General features: G+C 33.4%; 1 protein-coding gene and 1 long non-coding RNA gene across 2 annotated transcripts; one reads left to right on the top strand and one right to left on the bottom strand.

The window, feature by feature from the left end:
- The first annotated feature begins 1,032 nt into the window (after positions 1 to 1,032).
- On the top strand, positions 1,033 to 7,637 carry LOC128994944 (uncharacterized). The gene has a single exon (XM_054419792.1). It carries the CDS (start codon positions 1,783 to 1,785, stop codon positions 4,045 to 4,047), a length of 2,265 nt encoding a protein of 754 aa, XP_054275767.1. The 5' UTR covers positions 1,033 to 1,782; the 3' UTR covers positions 4,048 to 7,637.
- Positions 7,638 to 24,433: 16,796 nt separating this feature from the next.
- Positions 24,434 to 26,043, bottom strand: LOC128994638 (uncharacterized). The gene is made up of 2 exons (XR_008490908.1): positions 25,907 to 26,043; positions 24,434 to 25,357 (listed from the first exon to the last, which is right to left on the bottom strand). It is a non-coding gene; the product is annotated as an uncharacterized LOC128994638 (long non-coding RNA).
- Between the last annotated feature and the right edge of the window lie 215 nt (positions 26,044 to 26,258).

Consider the following 26,258-nt stretch of genomic DNA (forward strand, 5'->3'; position numbering starts at 1 on the left):
ATTTGTATTTTCCTTCTTCGTTGACCCTCTAGTAGAGGGAATAGACTGCGTCTGGTTATTACGGTAGGTACATAAAAAACGAAAAAACTACACGCACACATAAATTAAGACTGTATATTGCTGTAGACTGCTTACATGGTGGGCAGGCAGCAGACAGTACTGTTTAGTTTAGTTCTATTTAGTACTTGTTTAGTTCTATTATTTGACATGACCAATGCAAATTTTGTATCTGTTATTTTGGTTCAATAAATGAGTTATGAGTTATGAGTACAAAAACAAAAAGCTAACTGTTCCGCTCCAGATTATCTTCAAAGAAGTCAGAAACCTTTTAGTATGGTCTTTTCATCATCAAGTCTTTCACAGCAGTCTTGAACTTCCAGTCGTCCATACATGCTGGGAGGGAATCTGTTTAAAAATTTGATGGTAGACGTGGGGAAGGAGTTGAGCGTTCTGCAAAAGTCAATGAGTTGCAATGAATACAAAAGGTTTTGTATTCATTGGTAGTTGTGTCCTTCAACTCATTGAAATTATGAAAACTATTTAACCAAAAATAAACAAGCTAATTCTATTCTAGATTATCCTCTCGTTTTATAACCAAGTAGTAAAGCACAAATGATAAATTATACACCAAAATATGATAAAGACATTTCGTCTAAACTAGTGCTTAAACGGCACCAACACGAAACAAAACCAAACAAACATGAAAGCTTTTGCTATTACAGTAATACAACTTCAACTACAGTTTCCTGTTTCCAATAGTCAATCATGAAAGGCTCCAGCTTCAGATTTTACGATAGTATGAGAGTTCGAATTCCTTTTACTATTCAAAACCAATGCTAAAACCTCTTAATCTTTCACATTTTCTCAAATTCGGACAGTGTTAGCAATACTTTTATACATATAGTATGTGGAAAATGTTGCTGGCTTCAACAGGATAATGGAATGTTTACCAATGATAGAAGAACTTGTTCTTTCTTTTCTCCGTTCTGTTCTGTTCTGTTCAGTGTCAGTAACATGTAATGCAAATGGCCGCAAGCGAGATTTCACGACTTTCTCATTGTTTTGTTCATTGTTCGACAAAATCCTCGTTTCAGTGCTGTGAAAAGTTGTTGAAAGAAAAGTGAATTGGTTTTAAGTGTTTTATGGATACGAATCACAACTATTGTTGAACGTGCACGACATTATCTTCTGTGAAAACTATGGGTGTTGCTCGTTGTGGTACTGTAGTAAATAGCGCACAGCCTTTGGAATGACAAGTAGGTTAAACCTATTTTCATTGTGAAGAACATTGTAATGCGACCTACTTGATCACAAATCTATCATTGAAATAAGTTTGTTGTATTATTCTCAATGTTGAAGACGAAGTTAACATGCCTAACAATATTCTAACACCTTGGAAATGTGGCAAAGTATGAAGGTAAAGTCTGATATATTCCATAGGGACAATGGACTGTTCACACATAGGCCTAGTGACTATTAAGACTGTTTGGATTTACATAGACTATATCCAAAGCTATATTATGTGTTGACTGTGATAACTATTCCTTCTTTGTTTTAAATTTAAAATGTTTTTATACAACACCATTAAGAGTCCTAGGACTTAAACTTAGATAGGCTACTTACTTGCTTACTTTTTGGCCTAAACTGTCATAATTGAAAAACTTCTCCTTGCTCATCCAGCCTTAAAAATGATTATTTATGTAATATTTGTATCTGAAGATTGTACAGGGTCATGGGAAGCTGACTTACAACTTTAATTTTATTAAAATGTAAACAAGCAAAATGGGCCGGGCTTCTGGATTTGTACCAAGCCTGCTATTTTTCAAGATGTTCATTCAGTTAAGACTTTTAATAGTTTTAATGGCATTTTCCCGAAATGCCATTCATGCGGACAATAACCCTGACAGTGTAACGGACAGGCGGTTATTGTTTGGTGGTGACGTATTTAACAAGACTTTAGCGTCCAAACATGGTGTGTCAAAATCAAGTTTACTTGGTGCGCGAAGTGCAAGGACACCACCCACACTAGCCTATCCATCCCACCCAACTTTACCACCTCCAACAAGCCCTACAGGGAGGGAGATGCCTTCATATTCTCCTCCCAACAGAGCCTTTTTCACTCCCCCTTTACCACCTGAGTATTTAAATCCTTTTGCAGAAAAACCAACACTGAGAGATAGTAATTCTGATGGTGCCAGTGTTTCCAATAAAAGGCCTATTCCTCCACCACCACCAAGGCTTCCTTCAGAAATAGAACTTATTCCCATTAGACCTCCTGATCTCCCAGTGCAAGATACAAGGAAAAAAACCCTCAACACCCCCAGTTTCAAAAAATTGGCTGAAATTCCTTACTCCGAGACAACAAGCACAACTACAACCAATTCTAGAGCAGTCAACGAGTCTTTTGATTTTGTACCAATTTTACCCTATCCGAGTGTTTCTCGCATATTATCAGGAGGAAGTGGACGAAAACATGATATCCTTCAAGACATTCTCGAAAGACCCAGGTTTGAATCTGAATCTAAAGCATCTCGTACTATTAAACAAGAACAAGGAGTTGTGAAAACATTAATTCCTCCTAGTATGAAACCTCCTCAGGTGACTGAGAAAAAACTCACTCCAGCACAATCTAGAGAAGAAGTGAGCACACAAACAACTAGGCCACCCCAGACCCGACCGCCAGAGGTAACAGAAGAAGAACTGCGCATTGAAGTGACAGAACCACCCTTAGCAGCGAGAGATCCACCCGAGGTTGCTCATTTACCAGAACTACCAGAACCGAGAATAAGATATGTTCTTGGTGTGGCATGGGACATTCACGTGTACCTTATTGCCACATTGTTCGCTATACTAGCAGTTTGCTCTCTACTAAACATCATCAGGATAAGTTCATTCAAACGTTTACTTACTAGAGGTTACTTTTTAACTCTTCATGGCATCTTGCTTATCATTGGAACAACTCGGAGTGTGTTTTTATTCTACGATGCTTACAATATCAATCACTCTCTTCCTGATCCTGTATCACATTTACTTCTAAACATCGCATTCCCCTTGCTCACATCATCTTTTGCTATTTTATTTTTGTTCCTGTTGTTGGCAGGTGAAGTAAAAATGGTGAGTCACAAACTTCAAAGAGCTTCAGTTCTAGCTTTGTTCATCATAGCCCACTTAATTTTGAGTATAAGTGTAGACCTATGGGCAAACACCACTAGATTTTCTACTCTTCTGCCAGTGATATGTCAATGTCTTTTTGTTATTCTGTGTGTCGCACTTGGCCTTTCTTATCTGTATTTGTATAAGTCTCTATCTCATTCTTCTCTTCGGAAGCAAGGTAACATATTTGGATCGGTGTTCTCAGATTCTCATCGTCCCACCCTCGCTCACGCTGTTCGTGTTACATTAGCAACTGCAATGCTTAGTCTACTGATGGCTGCAGTTCAGCTCTATGGAATGTTCGGAGTGTACGAGTTCCTGGGAGAAGAATCTCCTCATGTTTGGTTATGGTGGGGTTTTCAATTTTCAGTAAGAGTTATTGAAATCTCCATGTGCTTTTTAATGTCTTGGGCTGGAGTTCAGCCACTGAGATGTGAGGCGGAAAAAGAAACTCAAAGTCATAACTCTGCCACTGGCTTTGCATTGTTTTCATGCGGTGCAGCAACTCCTAGAGGAAGTGAAGGGGGAGCGGGTGATGATATTTATCCAGCAATCTGCAGCTCAAACCAAGCAATACATAACTACTCTCTTAGAACTGGCAAACAGGTGTATGACGATACCTTCCCTCTAAACAATCTGCACGCTGGACCGCACATGTTTCTACACAACACCACTGAGAGGAGATCGTTGAAGAAACATCCAGCTGACGATCACGACATGAGCAAATCCATATGTGGGACTCTGGTTCCCTTTGAGAGGCGGCTTCAGCCTTCACCATCCATGCTGGTAGCAGAGAATGGCTTCGTACGCTTCCGATCTCTAGCAGACGGAGAACAACCAGAAGATTCATTCACACAGCCCAGTATGGTTCATCCTAGAGAAGATTTTACGTGAGTTAAACGTATAAACAATTTTGGACTATATTTTTTGTAATTTGCGATAACTTCCGGCCGTAAATTTCCGGATTAGATGTTCCTCTAGTACAGTGTTTTTAGTGCAGTCTTATTGCCCGCTAGTGTAATTAGGTTTTTACTCGATTCGATCTACGTTAGCTTTTTTTTATAATCAAAGCTTAGTTAATAATTTTATAGGCCTATTTAAAATGTAAGACTACTAAGGGCTGCTATAGTTTAATAGTAAAGCCTACGGTTTCAGTATTTTTTATTAGATTTTAAGGCGTTTCTTCAAAGTGGCAAAACGTTTTATAAGGAACGTTGATCTGTAGATTTTGTAGATTTTATTTTTCGAGTACTCTTCCTTTCCTTAAATCGTGTACATAGAAATCTTTGGTTGTGGGACGAATCCCAACTAATCAAATAGCCTATTTACCATTGTAAATGATCTGTCCAAATTATAAATATATATAATATATTTATTAGGCTTATACAAATAGAACATGTACAACAATTGTGACTAACTTAATACATTATTTAACTCAGCATTTTAATACTTTACCTAGGCTATAAATAAACATTTGGCTCAAGATATTTATATTTTCTAAAAAGGGTTCTAGGTCAATGTAATCCTGGAATTAGTTTTACTACAATTGTATTAAGGTTTGAAATAAAACCAGGCCTAATCAAGTTTTTGTTTCAAAAATTAAACATGATTTTAAAATTGTCCTTATAAACTTTGTGGCTCCCAGTGCAGCTGAAATCACCATTAGGCCTATTCTAATAAATGATCCAAGGCGGGTAGTTAATCATAAGACCATTTATATTTTTACTATCTCCACGGTATTCACCATTTAAACAGTTATTTATAAAAAGAAATATGACGATAATAATATTAATCCTCATGAACTAGGCTAGGTTAACTATCAATAAAAAATGAACATAATTCATCATTAAATAGACAAAGGCAGATAATAATTAATATCATTAAAGGTGATACCGTGTAGTGGTGATACGCGTAGTCGTTAGACAACAATTTGGATTACTCTGGCAGATCCAGGTAACATTATACCTTTTATAATCTAAAACAGTAATCCTGAGACAAGAAACAACATGAAGTGATAGTTCAACCTCACCATAAGCATGAGGATCAAATTAATTGCTGTTTAAGCTAGCCTAAATAAAATATTTCTAACACTTGACTGTTTTCCATCCCATGACTCAAACAAAAAGTTTTTACACACAGGACAAACTTAACACAGCCGACTCCTTTGCCATCGACACAGCCTTCCCGGTAGTTGGTCTTATTGTCTAATGTTTAAATCCCTTAATGATAACTGGCCTACAATAGGCCTAACTTACAACTAGTGGATATTTTTGAGAGAGCTGAGGAATGAGAATTTATGTTCTTAAACATTATAAAATTGTTTGAAAATAATATATCTTGAGCCTTTAAAGATTTCCATTTTTAGAACTGTTTTGAAATCCCATTTATATTGTCTACTGCTTGCAGTAATTTTATTAACTCCGTGAAGGCTTTCGCCATTTAAATGATAGTTCTGAATCTCCCTTTAAAACCTCTTTTTATAGTTATTTACCACGTAACTAAATATTTGTAATTTCTACCAAATCTCAATTTTTTAAAGTGTGTTTTTTTGACTCTTATTATACATTTACGACGTTATATTTTACAAACTGTATAGGTAGCTTTAATATTTATTTAGGGCTAATCATTTTTATTAAGAGAACTGGCAAGTATTTTTGCATTTTAATACTAGGAGCAGATTTTTTAAATATTGTGCCAATGCTTGAATTTCTTTATAATAAAATATTTTAAATCACATACTTAAATAAAACTCAAAAATTGTTTAGAATAATATGGCCTAGTTGAAAGACAGTAACTATTTAAGCACTTCTGATATGTTAATTACCTATATAACCTAAATGAAAAAAAATTCATTGGATGATTATTTAGATTTTGAGTTGTGGGACTTGTGCCTACAAACTTTTCAAATACTTGGACTTTGGACACCCCTAAATTTTAATTAACAGGATAGGATATGTTCAATTTAAAGGAAGTATTACATTTTAATCACCTTCTAAGACATGGCTGAATGGTAATTACAGTATATAATAGGCTACACACACACACACACACCCAGACCTACCAAACGTAAGAGAAATACAACTCAATACTGTTAAAAAAAATGTGAATAGTCTTGAACAATCTAGGTTTAATTCAGACTGACAAAAGCTTTACTAATAATTGAGTTAGACATTTTAAGTTTAAATCCGTTACTGTAGCTGATCTTTCACGAGGTAATATTCATTCAATACAGTTATAGTATTACTTTAACTCATGTTAATTGTTTAGCCTAATATAACAATGTTCCTGTAGAAGCACACGATAGAAGATATTTTGCACTCTGCACCTTATGATACATTCTAGTAAATTGATTTAAACTGTCAAAACCTTGTAATATAAGTTATGTACCTATAGGTATATAATGTGTTTCAAGTAGAAAAAAGTGGTTTTTAATTTTAATTTGAGAGAGGCAGGTTTATTATTCTTCCATAAATTGAAGATTGTTAAAAAGTTTGTGATTATGGTAATTTATGGAGTTATGAAAATTTGTTCGCACATAACAGTTTTGAATTTAACATAATAAGTTTAATTCCAGTTTCCCACAGATTTAGTTGAACAAAGTTTAGAATCACAGTTCATGTTATTTTTTTTATATATATACTTATGTGCTAAATACAAAATTGAAATTATTTTTTTATATCCTAAGAACATTAGGTAGAAACTTCGGGTTGATATTTTTTTTAATGATTTGCTAAGTTCTTATACAATGTTTGTAGGTATATGTTTTCAATTGAAGTATAACAAATTGTGCGTCCTTATTCCTTAATAGTTGAGCAATAATTGATGTTTGCAATATTATGTATAATTCTATAAGTAAAGTGGCATAAGCCTTGTAAGAAATAAATTACATACGTGACTCATTTTAATAATATCATTGGGAATCTAAAATATATCATTGGTATATTAGAATAGGTAGGCCTAAACAGAAGTCCAAACTTTATTATTTTTAACAACTAGTGTAACATAGTAAAACCAATGACAACAATACAGTAGGCTATGCCTCTATAAACTATTCGGCTGGTCAACAACCAATTTGATTGGTCAACGTTGACAACTTAACTACAGGGTTTGTTGAGTAAAAGATCTCATTTCAATCTCATTCATACGTTAATTGTGTAAGTTTGTTTGATTCCTTTTTACTGCAATCACATGTTTCTGCTTTCCAATGTTATTATTAAAATTGAGTTTGGCGAAGATTGAAGAATGATTTTGTTATGTTGGAAATAGGCGTACCTTAAAGATCTTGCTATTTTTTTATTAATATACTGTACCTGACAAATTAAACCTACTACAAATTTGAAACTCTAGACACTAGTAATATACAGAGGCCTACGACTTGTGAAAAATACCACCGAGTCACATTTGACTCTTATAATCAAAACAAAATGACAGAACACCAAAATTAGCAAAAAACAAATGTGGGAAAAACTACACTGCATGGTGATTAAAAGACAAGATTTTGAATGAAAGGTTATTAATCAAATTAATATAGCCTAATTTAATATTTTGGCTTACCTCTTTCGTATCTCTTTAATTCATTAGTTTCATTTGTTAAAGTGACAACTTAGTAAAGAACCAATAATTAATTTGAAATGGTTTTGCAAATAAAATGGCCTTTTCAACTAAAAAACTCCATTTTTTCGATGTTCAATAATTTAGTTCTGTTAAGTAAAAGATTAAGTGTGACCCAGGGTTTTTTGGTACTTTGGTTTTATCCGGAATCCACTTATTTTAGAGGGAATTTTTTTTACCGGAGACGTAAAATAACTATATAATCGGAAAGACTTACTTTCTCCCCCTATACCATACTATATATAGAAAGTAGGCTTACTTGTTGCAGCTGCATAGTTTTAAGTTTGTAGCGTGTTTGATGCAGTATATTAAGACAAAAATAGCAATGTCTTCCTCTTCGTGGTACACATGGTAGGGCCTATATTAATTAACCAACAATGTTCCATGTTTTTTTAAGTTATCAAATTCCCAGGTTCCTTAAGCGTGATAAATTTGTTGAAAAGTTAACTTTCATAGACATGTTAGTATAATTTTTCTCCTTTAATGTATTTGAAAACATAATGCTGGTTTAAATACTACCGTATTTGTAACTTTCTTTTATTTTTATGTAATTACTTGTGACTTACAATGGTCTAGTGATTCTTGTTTTGTATTATCTTCAAAAAGTACTTCATATTATGTTGAGCATTGAAAGTTTTTCAAACTCAGTTAACTCAAGTTTAATTAAAATACCCATTTTTAATTGTTTGTGTTATCCAACCTTATAATAATAAAAAACTTTATTTTTTTAAGTTGCATTTACGTACCGGTAGCTAAAACAATTTAATATATGAATTTTTAGCTCAGCAATAAATTACAAGATTCTAAATAAAATGTTTATCAAGAGCTACCTTGAATACAAAATTTAATTTTCTAAATATAAAAATATTTAATTACAGTAATACCGCATCACTGAAATTATGATGGGCAGATATGAAAGCAAAAGGGGTCTGAGTTAGATGTCTATACACAATTAAGAAATCTATAATAAAAATTAAATTTTTGTACAATAAATTTTATCTTATTTATGGGAAAATTAGGTCTCACACAATATTCAATGCTCAACTTGATCAAACCCCATTGTTTAATGTAAAATTTGCCTCATTTCATTATGGTATTATTATGTTATATTGTATACCCAAGCTAAGAATACTCATAGGTTTGTGTTCCTTTTCTGTCTATTTTTTTTAACTGCCACTATTGTTTAAATAAAAATGCAAAAGCTAATAATTAACATACCTACATGAATGAACATACGTCTTGTTTTTAACAAATTATCCAAGTATTATTAGATGAGACTATGACAGGTTGTATTTTATTTTATTAGGCAATGTACAGTAAGGTTCTTAACGCTCTTTTTATTAACAGGTTTTATAAGAGTATGGATATTAACAGTATTATGGGAGCTTATTACTAGTAAACTTTTGCAATGACAGTTTTTTGTAATTTTAATTTTCATGACATTTTGCCAGTTCTTACTTCTTCCGTTTTAACGAAGAATTGTGTAATAATTTTGTAAATATTTTTAATCTTTGTACTTATTATGTTGATTCCTATTTCAATAAGAGTCGCGTAATTTTATTGTGATTCAGATATTAATTATTGTAATTTTATGTTGTGTATATTTTTATACCTAAATACTCGCAGCTTATAAATAGCCGATCCCAGATACTTTTGTGTCTACTATTAAAAAATATATTACATATATTAAAACCTGAACTGGTGTTTTACTACCTATTGTCACTAATATTTTGTTTTTTAAGTTTGACTAGAGGTCGTGCAGTAGTCGAAAACTAAATATTAATGTGCAGACTTCTCAATTTAACCCCACACAGTAAATAAAATATGTGATTGGAATTTCTTCCATTTGTTTTGATTTTCTGTTTATTTTTTATAAAAGGATTCTGCACATTAACAGGAAAATATCTTTCTAACGGTATGCATTGGTTTTCCCTGTGCGAGCTGTTAAAAAAGGGTTTCAAGAAACATGCTTGCCTCCAATTATTAATATATAGGATATTTTGTTTTTATGAATAGTGTTGGTATTATGTTTTACATGGATTAGGAAAAAGAAAATTTCATTTTTTACAGTTTGAATTCTTGGTTGTCTTGTAAATTGATTTCTCTATCAGTTGATTATGTATTCAGTTTCACATTGCTGCTGCCATTGTGGTAATCTACAAACCTGAAAAATTGGATACCAAAATAGTTGCTTAAGCCATTTTGAATTTATTTGTACATTCAGTAATACTGATCAACTACTGTAGGTTTTGAGAATCTAAAAATGTTGAATGATGGAACCTGTGATTGATTGTGAATGCACAATAAAAAATTTCAAGTTTGTTACTCTTAAATTTTTATCATATAAGTGTGTTAGCATACCATAAAATATATAGGCCTAATATTTTCAAAATTCTACATTCAGAGTAAGCGAGGCTGACACTTGATCAAGCGAGGCTGACACATTATAAAGGTACTTTACTCGCAAATTTGATTAATGATATGACAAATTAATCTACTAATATTTTATTGTTTTATCTGAATTATATTAGTTGAATATCAGATATTCTCCATACTGTTCAAATAATCACTTCACACTGAGGCCTTTAAAATTGATTAAAATATTCAGTGTTCAATCGCCAGGAAAAATGTATGAGAGTTATTATTATTTATCCAAAGAAAGCACTAATTTATTTATTTATTCACATGGTAAACACCATTTTTACAATAAATACCTATAGGCTACCTAAAATATTTTGCTCTTTAATCAATGGGGGTGATAAATTGAAATAATTTCAGTGGTGAATGAAGGAGCTAAGTAACTTATGTAGGCTACTGTAGGTATTCAAACTATTTTTTGGGGCAGATTTATTGTTTTATTAGTATTTTTTTTTATTTGCTAAATTAACAATATACAAATATTAGACATCAGAATAACACTCTGGTTCTAGTACACTGGATGGAAATAAATCTTAAAATTGCCTTTTGGCTGGGGTTTTTTTATGACAAATTAGAAAGCAATTATTTTATTTAACAATGATTAAATGCTTTTCATCAGTACTATTATTACATAGTGGAAATCACAGACTCACACCACTAGAATCGGATCCCCCCCCATGTGGGCAGTGAAGACGTCACTATGACACAGTAACTGGAGTTTGTGGTCAGAATTTGACCATCCTTGAAAAAAGGGTTACTCCTGGAGTTTAATAAAAAAGTGTTACTATATTAATCAGTTAAAAAATATGGAATCTTGCCACTATACCATTGACTTTTCGACTTTTAGATACTGAAGTTCTATCAATAGTCAAAGATTATACCAGGATAACAAACGTCTGGGGCCTTCCCCGAGAAGATTTCTGAATATATAGTGTTTTAAAACATATTTTTACACTATTTGGTACCACACATAGAACCAACAACCAACCAAAACAAAATATATTGTGCATCATAAGAAGGGTAAGTCATCATTCTTTAAGTGTCATTTGGAGGCTTCTGATTGACTATAATGAAAAACTAATCGAAAAAATAGTTCTCTGTTTCATAAACGCCTCAAATTAAATTTTTTTATTATAAAATTAAACTCATAACCTACTTGCTGATGATATTTAAAAAATCTAATTAAGGTTTACTAATCGAAAAAAATAGTTCTGTTCATGAAATAAAATTACCGTATAAATGTCTCAAATTCATTTTTATAATTTTTTTATTATAAAATTAAACTGTCATAACCTAACCAAACCAACCAAACTTGCTGATAATGAAAAAATTGAATGAAGGTTAAATCGAAAAAATAGTTCTGTTCATAAAATAAAACTATGAAAGGCTCAAATTCAATTTTTTAATTATAAAATTAAAATGTCACAACCTAACCAAACCAACCAAACTTGCTGATAATGCAAAAATCTTAGACAAAATGTTAGTGCTTCCGGTATGATTCGATCCCGGCACCTTTAGATTATCAGACCCGGCTCGCTTATACACTAGACCACCGAGGCCGATGTAGCTACACCGTCACCGTCGGCTGATTCCCCCAGCCTCCAAATGACACTGTTGGAAAAACCAATTCTGAAGTAAAAATTCAGCAATATAAACAATATTTCAAAATTATTTAAAACTGATTTCAAAACAAAAATACCCTCACTAACCTGAGGCAAACCTTAGCAAACCTGCCGACTAAGCGAATTTCCATTTTTGCCTGGATTGATTTTCAATTAATCTTTTAAATTAACATTTAAGTTTAACAAGTACCTAGGTTTGCTGCTACAGGGAAACTAATAAAGTGTGTTTTTATCGAAATATTAATAGCTTAGTATAAAATAAATAAACTGCCCAGTTAATGTTCATTTGATCAACATATATCCATAAACAAGCCAACTACAACATTTTACAATATTCTCCATAAGAATAACATGGGAATTTTAAAATAACAATTTTTTTGAATTTTCTCCGTAACCAATGACCGTACAAAAACACTTTGACAAACTAAATTTTTGTTTTTTTAAGCTGTTTAAAAAGGTCTGGCGACAAATTGAAATTTTTGTGTTTTAAGGGGGAAAAATGAGAAAACCCCATTTTACCCCTCGTCAAAGCCTGCTCCCATGGTCCGATCATTCTGGTTCGCGAACTCATTCAAGTTTATGCCGCCTTACACCGTAAAACAAAATTTTATCAAAATCAGACAAAAATTATTTAAGTTATCGTCTTTACGGACACACACACATATATTTAAAAATGTGAACTATAGTTATTTGTGCAACTAGTGAGAAAAGTGAGCAATTGACTCACTCGAGAGAAATCCTTACTCAAGAGCCGTAGGCGAGTGAGGAATGGTTTCTCGAGTGAGGCAATTGTACTTTGAACTCGAGTTGCACATTATACTTTTCCTACAGTTACCATAAAACAAATAAATTGGTGAAGAAACATAACCTAATTTTACACAGACGTGAACTTTTAATATAACATTGTAGCTATATCCCTATAGGGAAATTCGCTAATAATACAAGTTGAAAATCAACAACAACAATGTTAACATTGTCTCACTCTAATTACTTTGTCTCACTCCAGATTTGCAACGAGAAGGCACGAAATAGTGAGCGCGTAACATGCAGACAAGGTCTTATGCGCGCGAAATACGTTGGCAGCACTGGTTTGCAAATCAGCTGGTCAGCTGGTTGTACCGTTGTATCATTAAATGTAATATCAAAAGTTCACTTCTATGTAAAAAAATATGTCACGTTTCTTTACCAATTTATTTGTTTTATGGTTACTGTAGGAAAAATATAATGTGCAACTCGAGTGCAAAGTATGCATTTGCCTCACTCGAGAAACCATTCCTCACTCGCCTATGGCTCGTAAGTATTTCTCTCGAGTGAGTCACTTGCTCCCTTTGCTCACTAGTTGCACAAAAATAACTATTTCGTTCATAAATTTAAATCAATAAAGTGCGAATTAATGAGCTCATGTCACCTGTCTGCCATGTTATCTTATGGGACGTCTGTCAACACCACTTGCGACGTTGCCAATTCTACCAGGCCGCGGCTTGCACGAATACTAGAATATATATTTTTCTAGTATTCGTGGTGGCCTGTAGTTAAAGGTGGCCGTGCACCAGCTCAATAATTCACGTATTAGTCATTTAAAGTTTATTAACATTTATTTATTAACAATTTATTAACATGTATTAAAAGATTGAAAATAAAACATATAGAACTGAAAACCAAAACAATATTTGAAATTGAAAATCTATTTTTGTATGAAGTGGAGTCAATATTTTCATAGCCCAGTAACCAAGCTTTCATATTATTAAAAAATACACAAATATACAAATATACATTAGCTGCCTCCAAAACAAAACCGTGGGGTCCCAGTTTATCGACATCCCAAAAGATCGACACTGAAATAGTCCCACTATGTCGACAACTCAAAATGTCGACAGTGTCGGTAATATGGGATGTCTGTAAAGTGGGATGTCGGTTATGTGGGATGTCTGTTATGTGGGACGGTTGTGTAAATTTTCCCACTTTATCGACACGCAAAATGTCGACAAGCAAAACAGATCGACAAAGAGCGGGAGATTCAAATTGAAGGTGAACAGCTCTTGCTGAACAGATCGGTTGAGTATAATGAGAGTCGTTCTTTTTTTAACTCCGAACGACTTCTATTCACGGCGCTCGCAACTTGCAGTCTCCTTCAAATTTGTCAATGCTATCTCAACTATCTTGTGTATATAATATGTGTTCTGCCGTTTGAAGGCTTAAAATAATTTGACATTTATTTGTCGCACTTGTATTATGATTTATTAACTGTTTTTTTTTTCGTGTAAGAAGGTAGTTAAAACTTGCTACCTAGGCCAAACTTTGCTAGAGGATGATTATGGTATCCATCAAAGTTTTTTCAATCATACATTTATTTGAAATATATGTTTACTAGTGGCCTATAGGGGCCATAGCCCCTAATTTAGACTACAATAAAAAAAACCATATATAAAATGACAAATATTCGAAAAAGGCCTATGTTTTTAAAATTATCAATTTTATGTTACTTAAAATTAACAGTGTTTCTTGTTCTACATCTTGATTTTCCTTTCGTTGGAGTCGTATATTAGTTGCTTCTGATGTGTGAATGAAATACAATTGTAAAATAATGATTAAATCAATAACACAACATACTGTATTAACAAATGGAAACGTGCACACGGTTTGGCCTGAGCCCGGAGAACGACGAATCAGAGCTGAAATCATACAGCCGAACATTGCACATCTTTTTTAGTTTGAAATTGAAGATTTGTTTTGTAATCTTACGAATTCTGTTATAGTTTCCATTTTGAGAACCAAATGTAAAGGTTAAAATTATTATCAATTATTATGAAGGCAACTCCCCATTTCGCGGTAGTAAGTCAGAAATATATCTATGAATTTTTCCCTGAATTTTAAGACAGTAAGGCTCATTTCCCGGAATCTCTTTTTGTGTAGCGCAAAGCGACTCAAAAGCCATTGTACTGTCTGTTGTATTGCCTTATGTTTTTTTATGAATTTCGAATCATGTAAAAACAGTTATTTTAGTTCGTCATTTACTTGTGGTTGTGGCATGTCCATCGTGGCAAAATGCGTTGAAAGGTCCATTGTGGCCTCCTCTGCGAAGTCAAATGCGCCACAATGCATGCAAGTGCTTTAAGAGGACATAGATTGTGAGAAACAACACTCAACTCATTTTCCAGCGTTCTTCTAAAGACAGGTTGTAAAACAGCTTCTGGATTTCTTTCACAGTTAGGCCCTACATTACGTTCTCTTTGGCATTTCTCTGTTGAATTCCTGGACACTCTTCCACGTCTTGCAAGTCTTCCCCTACCCTGTCTACTTCACTCATTAGTCATTACAAAAACGGAAAACAAAAAAATTAAACACAATTCATTTCGAAACATTATTTACCAACATTGACTTTCGGAATAAATGTAAACATTGCAAATAAATAAGTAACAGCTGATAGAATGCAGCCGTTTTCAGTCCCCATGCATTTCTTATGGTGGATATTTTACGTTTTATCGCATTTACTGGCAACTTTATGGGAAATCTGCTATTTTTCCCGAGTCCCTGGGGTAAAGACCTTTAATTTAAGACCTCTCCCACTTTTCTGCGACTCACCAGACGTCCACAATTTTCTGGTAAAAATTTGGTCTTACAGAATTATATATATAGATATAATGACATAGTAGGGGTGTACATAGTTTTTTCATTTAACTTGCTAGCTTAATGTTAAAACAGATTAATCCAAATAACAAATTTACGTTGTTCATTGTTACACTTTGAAATATTAAATGAGTTGTAGTACATTTGTATCAGCAACTTACACCGGAAATGAGGAAATTAAAAAACTGCGTTAATTTGCCTAAACAAACTGCAGATGCTTTGATTCTTTTGTTAACCTTTCCATTGCCAATATGGCGATCCATAAAAAGCAATGACAACATAAAATTTTGCAATAATTTCTTTCCAAACTATTTTGTAGAGCTTAATAACAAATTATTTAGTATATTGAAGCATTATTATGCACCTAATAGTTACGGAGAAAACTCAACCCGTTTTAAATTTAAAATCCCAATGATATTCTTATGGAGAATAAGTAAACTGTTTTAGTTAGCTTGTTTATGAACATCTTTTGATCAAAATTTGAAAATGCATTTATTTCATACTAAACTACCTACATGTAATAATATTAAAAAAAACCTTTAAAACCCTCCCTGTTACAACATACCTAAGTACTTGTTAAACTAATGCTATATTGAAATAGGGAATAATATTGTGATATTATAAGGAGATAGTGTAAATCCAATCAAGCAAATGGAAATTCGTTTAGTCTGCAGGTTTGCTGCGGGGGTATTTAAAATAAATCATAAAGTTGTTACAGTGTTTACAAACACACATCAGAACCACCTGTAAACTGTAATGGCTGCTTAAGAAACTTAAACACCTTATCTAAATGCAGTAGGTATAAAAAAAATAGTATATGCCTACTGTATTAGGTTACTAGCCAGGTAAGCGGTAAGGTGTTTTATAGAAGGCGTAGCCGAGTACGGGATTTTCGTGCGACACAATTTATTTAGGACAGAACATAAATTAGATTTTTTTTTCTGAAAATAAAATAGGCCGCTGAAATTAGCTGTTTATTTCAACAGCTGACTAAGTACACTGTAATAGTATATTACGTTACTAGTCCTGAAAATAAGTGTGTTTACCGGACGAGTGTGGTCGTTCTCGTGCGAGACGAAGTCGAGTACGGGATTACCATACGAGTCCGGTACACACATTTTGGACGAGTTACGTACGTTAGTTTACGCCATACTAATAAATCTGTACAAATCCTTATATATTCCCACCAACTAAAGGACTAAAAATCACTACTCATTATGTTTTTGTTTATAACCATTCATTGCCACCTAAATACAGTATAATCAGCTGATTGGTGTCCGGTAACACTCATTACAGTATAGTAGTACAGTACGCAATGAAACCCCAATTGAATAATATATACAACATACAACAATATACAACACGTTTTTAGGTTCAGCTGGCAACACAAATGGTGCCCTAGAGAAAGTAGTACCCGCGGTCCGTATCACTCCGCTATTTTTTCCTCGGCAAGAAATGTGCTCCGCGTTTTGAGAATATAGTTCCGTATGTTTTTGTAATTTGAAGTGTGTTTCCGCACCTAAAAAAAGCTTTAAGGGTATTTTCTTGTTTATTAAGATCGTAGGAATGTTTTAAAAACGTTTAAAAGAAAAGTCCAGAAAGTTCAGAAATACCGAAACTATAAACACGAAATGACAGGTTAAATCGTAGTTATAATAGTCAATCAGCTGCTCATAGTATTATTATCTTTAAGTGTCGCCAACCTATTTCTAAGCGTACACGGATTACGTGCATAATAGAACCACGCTGTTTTGTGTTGTTTCGTTGGAATTCTGATGTGCGGCAAAGTATAAACCGTACGGCAAAGTATAAATATGCAGCAATTAGCAGCTTTCTGTACTATAAACAGTACAAGGAAGCCAACTTTGTTGGGTGACTGTAGGAAAAAGTATTATTCACATGGCCAAAATGTAAACAAATCTGTGGAGGGATCTTAAAAGGTTTCTGGGGCAGAGCCCTAAGCTAATTTACTTCGTTTTTCTTTTGATAACTCATCTACAGACAAAGACCTTTCTTAGGACACCTCTACCTAGTTTCTACGCCCAGCCGTTCTCTCAAATTAGTGGAGACAAAGTTTCCAATTAAATATTTAGATTCCTCCATGTTAATCTTATGGGAGAAAACCCAACTTTGATGGAAGATCCAGCCCGAACTAATAAAGATTTCAAAAAAAATAAAAACACTTTGTAAAACTACAGATAAGGGCCATTCTTTTGACACTTTAATCATACAAATCGGTCCAAAAATGAGGGAGGAGTTCTGTTCACAAAAATCGGGAAACACTTTTCATACGAACTGCGCCTCGCAGTTAAAACGCACCCTCGAAAGGGGGGGGGGGGTCAACGTCCTAAGGTTGTTTAGGCCTAAATTAATATTTCTGTTGGAAATCAATAATTAATTACGTTATTAATATATGTCTCTGTTTGAAGCAAAGTAAAATATCAAATAATTTTTGATTTGTTATTTATACATATTTGAAATGATTATTACAGTACAAGTATTATTTTAATAACGTGCGAAAGTTCCGCATTGACCTATACCTAGACAATTTGAATCATAAAAGTACAGTACTAGGTTGACCGCTGGGAGCTGTAGCCGTTGGGAGGCTCACATCGTTGGACGAGCCTTTATGATATCAATGGCATTTCCGGCATTTCCGCTCGGGCATTGTATACTGCTGGAGAGATAGACAGCAATTGAGATAAGACTTGTTTGATTTGTTTCGGCTTCTTTAATGTATGAAATGTAAAAATACACAAATTTTCAATTACCTCCACCTATTGAACTAATGTATTATTATCAATTGCATGCACCCAACGTTTTTCGTTTTAAATCTTAAGTATTTATACTCTCCACATATTTATAATTTATTTTCTAGTTTTTAATGTGTTTGGATGTTAAATCTATTAAGCATCTATATCAGATTAAGACAGAGGCATGTGATGGGAAATCTAAGGTTTATTTGAGTTTCTTTTCATATAATTATGTATTAGATTGAATGTATGGCCTACCTACTAACTATAAATATACCAATCTACTAGCAGAGTACCCGTCCTTCTTATGGGGTTGGCATATAAGTATAAAATGCTTATTGTAGTTATACCATAGATAAAAGGAGTATAGACTATAATCAAGAGTTATACTCAAGCTTTGCGTATGCAATGGGGAGGACACAGTTTGATAAAATTTGCTTCTTTAAATTTACAGTTTACATAAACATAGCCATTATGTTCTACCACTTCACCTAAACAATAGAGAAAAAAAATTTTAAAAATCCACAAAATATCACAAATTATTCATGAAATTAGAAACGCAAAGATAACACAATCCTACTTTGACATTTCTCATTACTATCACAGTTTTTTTTGCTGCTTAGTTCAAATGAGCTGTTCTCATAAATGCAAAATAAACGGTATCAGCAATTTGACACATACTTTCTCCCATTAGCTTGTCAACAACCTTTATCATAGGTAAGCGATGATAGTGGTAGGCCTATTTAATAGGTAAAATCTCAAAAGTTTCCATTATCCCATTACCCATTATCCATGATATTATATGGATTAGCCACTTTGCCGTTAATTAATGAATTAAAAACCATCACAGATGCAAACCAAGTATGGCATGCGGATGACTCATCATGTCAAGAAAAACTTTATAATGTGATGAAATGGTGAGAGAAATTACAAGAAATTGGGCCTAAATATGGTTACTACCCACAAGCTCACAAAACCGGTTTGATTGTTGGATCTGAACCATCAACATTAGACCTATCCAACATATCAGGATTAAAGATTGTTACTGAGAGTAGTTATTTAGGAGGATTTATTGGATGTGACAAAACTGAAAAAGATGTCTTTATTAAAAAGAAGGTAGAAAAGTGGAATAGTCATTTGGTAAGTCTGGCGAATGTAGCTGAAAAATATCCACAATCTGAACACACTGTTGCCACAAAATCAATACAAGCTAAATGGATTTTTTTTTCAAAGAGTTGTTGAAAGTGAAGTCATTAATTTTCATCCAGTAAAAAACTCAATAGAACAAAACCTATTTCCTGCTTTATTTGGCTCTCACCTAAACCAAGATGAACAAAAAATATTACATCTGCAAGTAAAAAATGGAGGAATTGGTTTAGTGGACCCTACCGCTCAGGGAAAAGCATTGTTCCGAGCTTCACAGAGATGTTGTAAATTCATCATAGACTCCCTAAAAACTAAGAGGAAAATAAGAATGCAAGAACATGAAGAACATTTGATTATCACAAAAAAGGACTTGAAAGAGGAGAGAAGATTAGGAGAAGAAAACATTTTGAAATCGACTAATCAAAATTTTCCTCTAAAACAACAAAAAATTATCTTGCGAGGAGCAAATACTAAAGCGAAACACAGTGGATGGCTGTCATGCATTCCTCTGAAAAAACTTAACTTAGATCTTTCTCCACTGGAGTTCAGAGATGCTCTTGCATTAAGATATGGGAAAACTCCTATACACCTATCCACTCTTCATGTGATGGCTGTGGCAAAAACTTCAATATGGAACATCCCCTTAAATGTTGTACAGGTGGTTTGATAATAAGAAGACATAATGAGGTAAGGGATACCCTTGGAAGCTTGATGGAGCTAGCATGGGGAAACTGTGTTCGAGAACCAATGATCTCTGAGCAAGGGTCATTTGATACTGCAGCACTAAAAGCAGACTTGGCTTGTAGGGGTGTATGGGAGGTTCAGACGGAAGCATTATTCGATGTACGTGTCGTTGACACTGATGCTCCATCGTACTTGAACCTCCCATACAAAAAAGTGTTGGAGAATGCAGAAAGAGAGAAGAGCAAATAATATTTAACAATAACAGAAACCAGAAATGCATCTTCTACCCCACTAGTCACGTCTGTGGACGTAATGCTGGGCAAAGAGTTTCAGACCTTGCTCAGAGCAATGGCAGAACGCCTAACAGAAAAATGGAAGAAACCTTTTTGTGCACGTTAAGGGCCAGCAGCATGTGTCTAAGGAGGACAAGGAAGAAGTGGAGGACCCTTAGAGAGTTTGAAGATGGGGCTGGAGTACCAGTTATTTATTAATTTAAATAGCAAATGTTTTATTATTTTTCCATATCAAAATTGTGAATTATATTATTTAGTATTAAAAAAAAAATACATATGACATAAATTAATTGATATATTTACATTCTTTCAAAATGTAAACATGGAAAATTTAGAAGGCCATGGGGCGTAGCCCAAGGGAAATGTGAAATTAAATGATATAATATTGCATTGTCATCCATTTGGGGAGCTATGTTTCAAATTTAAAGTCTCTAGCTCATCGGGAACTTTGTTTAAAATTAATATCAAAATTTGTAGGAAAGCGACTACCGAGCTAATAAAAACAAGCCCATGCCCATGGGGCGTAGCACAAGGGAAATATGAAAATTAAATAATATTGCATTGTCATCCATTTGTGAGCTATGTTTCAAGTTTCAAGTCTCTATAGCTCATTGGGAACTTAGTATAAAATTGATTGCAAAATTTGTACCAGACAAGAAAGCGAGCTAATAAAAAGGTTTTAATATATAATTCTGAGCAATTTACAGACAAAACTCTAATTTTATTTATGAACATTTATTGTTTGTTTGTTTACTCTATTACTGAATTATTAATTATCCATACCTTATTTAATACGCAAGCAAGATTTTTGTGACAATTACTCCTCCGAAACTACTGAACCGATTGACATATTTTTGGTGTCATTGGAAAGAGCGTAACGTGAAGTTGTGCAGGAAACTTTCTTTTTAGGTAAATAATTAGAGAGTGAAGCCCTGAGGCCCTTTAAAGTTTCGTATTTCTCCATAAGATTAACATGGGAAACAAACATTGTTTTGAAACTCCAGCTGTTGTCAGAAATTGAATATTAATAATTGGTCTCCATGGAAGCATGAGAAAATTCACAATGTTTACATTTGCTTTGACATTTAAATGTAAACAACCAAAACTGTCAAATGCCTATTAAACAATCTCGGACAGCTGATTCAAAAAAATAAAACAACTATGTGATAGGTTTATTAAATCATAAACTTTACGATAGATTATTTATTATAGATCTATTTCAATGATTATAAAACAGATTTTTCCCGTTGCGATGCAAAGATTAATAGTGAGAAGAAGAACATATGTTAATTGTAAAAGGTCAATGTATATATAATTTATGTATGTTGTATTAAAAATGTGTATAGTTTTGGGTTTGGTTCTTGGTTTGTGTTTAATGATATAAGTTATTAGTTATTGAATTTCATTTTATGGATTTGGCATATGAGTAAGCTATATGATAAATGACACCATTCCAGAGTTCTGCCAGTTTTTGCCTAACTCTGTCCTGTAGAGTTTAAAGTAGGCTACACCTTATTGTCTACAAATTGGCAAAATAACTTAAGTTCGGTACTTTATAAAAGCTGACAGCCTTTTTACGTTGACTTAATTTGTAAGCTTACTTTTTCCCGTCCATGGGCAGTTCGATTGTTAAAAATTAACCCATTAGACTGGAATAGGACTGTTATGTAAATTGTGAGTATTTCCATTAGTTAATAATCTTTTAGTCGACTCTTTAAAAATAATCGGAAATTATGACTGTTAGTTAAATGACAATTGGTTTTTAAACAAGTTATTTGTTTATAAATAACTCCTGTACTTCTTTGCAATTGCTCGATTTCGAGCAACATGTACACTAGTAATTATGAATCTTTGATTCTCAATTCAATTCTCATTACTGTATAGATGTTTGCATTACCACAAAGTTATTGGTTTTTGTTCTGTCACACTGTTCAATGCAAACACAAGGTTGCCTGCATATTCCAACCATGGTAAGTGTGTGTAACTTATTCAGTTATAGGCTAGTTTGACTAGCCAGAAAACCGGGCTGACACTAACAATGACAGGTTTTTTTCTTTCCTGACCCTATTTGATCCTTGACCTATACAAACAAGGTCAGTTTGTGTGATGTATTTTCCAGGGTGGCTATTTCAGTGACATCCATATCCATGTTAATCAGACACAAGAACAAACACTGAAAATCTTCAAAAATATTGTTCAAAATGGTTCTTTGTGCTGGAAATATATAAACACCTTACCTACCCTATGTTAAAAAAATCTAAAATCTTATAACTCATTGAGCGAAGCTCTTATACGTCGACTCTTATGCATTTCATTTCGTAATATGCAATCTCCTCCTAGACGGCTGAAGTAATCATTTTCAAATTTTGCATGGTGATAAAGACCATATATCGGTGAGTGCTAACAACTATATGGCGTTAAAAAAACTCTCTAAGGAATCCCCCCCACTGGCTCTAAAAATTTGTATGTAATCTTTATGGACGCAGTATTTGACACAAAAACAAAGACACAAGATCAGCTGTTGACTTATTAAAGGACTTAACTGAAACGGCTACTTTAAAAAAGGTCGTAGGTAAAAGGAATTACTGTTATCACCGATATTAGAACAGAAACGGTATGGTTCATAAACATAAAAAATGATGGTCACTAGCTTTTTATTATAATAATAGTTGTTTTATTACAAATCCAGTTATTTTATTATAATAAACCTTTCAATTGGAAGTCAACTATACTTTTTATACTAAATAAATTGTTGTTAATTTAATTCCCTCATCAGTAGATTGAAATATATATAAAAATAGTCACACAATGTCCACAAAATGTCAATATCAAGCAGCTGATTCGAATCCTACTTGGTGTTTTCTAGTTATGTTTAATTTTTTTACTCCTATTATGGATACTATAATAAAAAGTGTTCCAATAGTTACATGAATAACGAAACCTGGTTCTTATAAAAAAAAGTTGACCCATAAATTGAACTAGGTATATGTTGCTTGAAATCGAGCAATCGCAAAGAAGTACATAAAGGAGTTATTTAAAAACAAATAACTTGTTTAAGAACAAATATAATTTATAAATTCCGATGAGTCTAAAAGAGTCAACTCAAAGATTATGTAACTAATGATAATACTCACAATGTAACTTACCAGTTCAACATAATCAACATTTCTTGTAAATAATTTATCATGTTTCAAAAGCTGATCTGGCTTTAGCATGGTGGAAGGAAAAAAACCTAGGTGTGCTATTCCCGTCATATTCTGATGTCACTTGGATTGCAAACAAAAGATCACCTGATTATAACTGTCAAATTAGTATATGTATTTGTTTTGATTGTTATTGTTTTTATAAAAAAACATTAACAATCAAATCAAAACAATTACATACTAATTTGACAGTTACAATCAGGTGATCTTTTGTTTGCAATCCAAGTGACTTCAGAATATGACGGGAATAGCACACCTATGTTTTTTTCCTTCCACCATAGGCTTTTAGTGTGTTGTAGTTGTAGAAATGTTTCCCACTTATAGCCACAATAGGTTGTCCATGTTGGTCTTTGTCAATGATAATGTAGTTTGTATCACCCATTGTCGCCAGTACGTTTACAAATTTCAGTCTTTATTTTAATAGCACCAAATAACCATTAACTACCTGATTTTCTGCATAACCTCTCTGTCACAATTTTATAATTAACATATGTTTTTCTTCTCACTTTAAATTTCTGACAACAGCTGGAGTTTCATAACAATATTTGTTTCCCATGTTAATCTTATGGAGAAATACAAAACTTTAAAGGGCCCCAGGTCCTCACTCTCTAATTATTTCCCTAAAAAGAAAGTTTCTTGCACAACTTCACGTTATGCTCTTTCCAATGACACCAAAAACATGTCAATCGGTTCAGTAATTTCGGAGAAGTAATTGTCACAAAAACCTGCTTGCTTAATATTTAATAAGTATAGATACAAAATTAGGTACATCAATCTCCTTAAAACCAAATCACAAATCCTTCAATCACTCAAAAGTCACAATAAATCATTAATAAAAACACAAACATAAGCTGTTATAAACTTTAGAATATTGCTATGCCTTTTTAATAGTGTGTCATCAAAATATATAAAAAAAAACAACATTTCATTTCATATAATTTTATTCATTTCAGTACATCAATACAGGAATAGCGATCTATACTATATAAAGTTGGAAATGATTAATTTACCAAGTATCGAAATATAAGAAGGTTTCTACTGACTTATACAATCCCCGCCCATAGAACAGGCACCCTGCTAGTTAAATATCAAGATATCTCTTTTTACCCAAGACAAGGTCAGTTAGTGAAAGTAATCATTTTAACAAAGATAATAATAGTTATTTGTGCAACTAGTGAGCAAAGTGATAAATTGACTCACTCGAGAGAAATACTTACTCACGAGCCGTAGGCGAGTGAGGAATGTTTTCTCGAGTGAGGCAATTGCACTTTGCACTCGAGCTGCACATTATATTTTTCCTACAGTTACCATAAAACAAATAAATTGGTAAAGAAACGTAACATATTTTTACACAGAAGTGAACTTTTAATATGACATTTAATGATACAACAGTAAAACAGCTGACCAGCTGATTTACAGCCAGTGCTGCCAACGTATTTCGCGCACATACGACCTTGTCGCTCACTATTTTGTGCCTTCACGTTGCAAATCTGGAGTGAGACAAAGTAATTAAAATGAGACAATGTTAACATTGTCTCACTGATGAGCGAATTGGCCACTTTGCTTTCTCAAATCAGTGAGAGAACATGTACATTGTTAGGTAACTGTAGGAAAACAGTATTTTTTTACCAGGCAGAAGTACAAACAAATATTAAAAATGTAAGAAAACATCTTCATAAAAACAATAAAATTATCTTAATTTAATAATCTAAATGAGAAAAAAAATTAAATACTGATGTTTAAAATAAATGTTAAACTAATCAACATAATGGATCTAAACTGATTTGTCTCCACTTCTTCAGCCTCCTCTCCCCCAACCTCCATCGCCATCCACCCTGTCATCAGGCCTGGATATAACAGAACAAAAATTAATATTAAAAACAGTATTCTGAACAGAACAAGAATCTTTTTATGCATACTTCTATCATTATTTAATGTACTCAGTGGCCTACTGAGGGGGGGGGGGGTTTGCACCAGGCCCCACACCAACATAGGCCTCCAAATCAGGGCCGTATTCCCCTAACGGTGGACACTGCGATTGCCAAGGGCTTCGGCCTGGGAAGGGGACTCACTTGGGGCCTCAAAAGAATGCTTTTTCTCTTGGAAAATTTTCCCACAATCTGTTAGAATTAGGGGGTACAATAATCCAAGTTTGTCTTGTATTCTCATGATAGCCGAAAGCATCTGCAAAGATTGCGTGATCGAAATTTACGACTACCAGTGGGTAGTCGTAAAATATAGCCTACATTTCCTAAAAAACAAAAGCAAATTTTTGGGCACATCTCCAGTTAAAATGCTGGTTAAATACTAGTAATTCAGGAGGGTTATGCGACATAGGCTTGGGGACACGGCCCTGGATTTATAAGTATTAAATTTAAGTAAATGGCAAAACTTACCATTAGTTAGTTCTCTTCAATCTTAGTCTTTACTTCGCCCCATCCTCCATCTCCTCTTCCTCTGACACCTCTCCCCTGTATTCTCCAATGTCGGAGGATATTAATTACAACGCCCCCATTTTACTGGTAGGCTTCAGTTCTGTACAGAAATATTGCAAAAAATAGTGTTATACAAATACTTTGAGTCCAACAAATAATACAAGTCTGTACACTCCTTTCTATATTTGTGATATTCAAATAGGTACAGCTAATAGGAAAATGTTTGAGCAAATCTGGGTCAAGTTAGTACAAATATTATAATTTGTAACAATAATTTGGTTTAGACAAAATAAATTGGTTTAACACGTTCGCT

Source organism: Macrosteles quadrilineatus, unplaced genomic scaffold, assembly GCF_028750875.1.
Source record: "Macrosteles quadrilineatus isolate MER2022 unplaced genomic scaffold, UCM_ALF_1.0 Scaffold_5__1_contigs__length_97177068, whole genome shotgun sequence".
In the NCBI taxonomy this organism is placed as follows: domain Eukaryota; kingdom Metazoa; phylum Arthropoda; class Insecta; order Hemiptera; family Cicadellidae; genus Macrosteles; species Macrosteles quadrilineatus.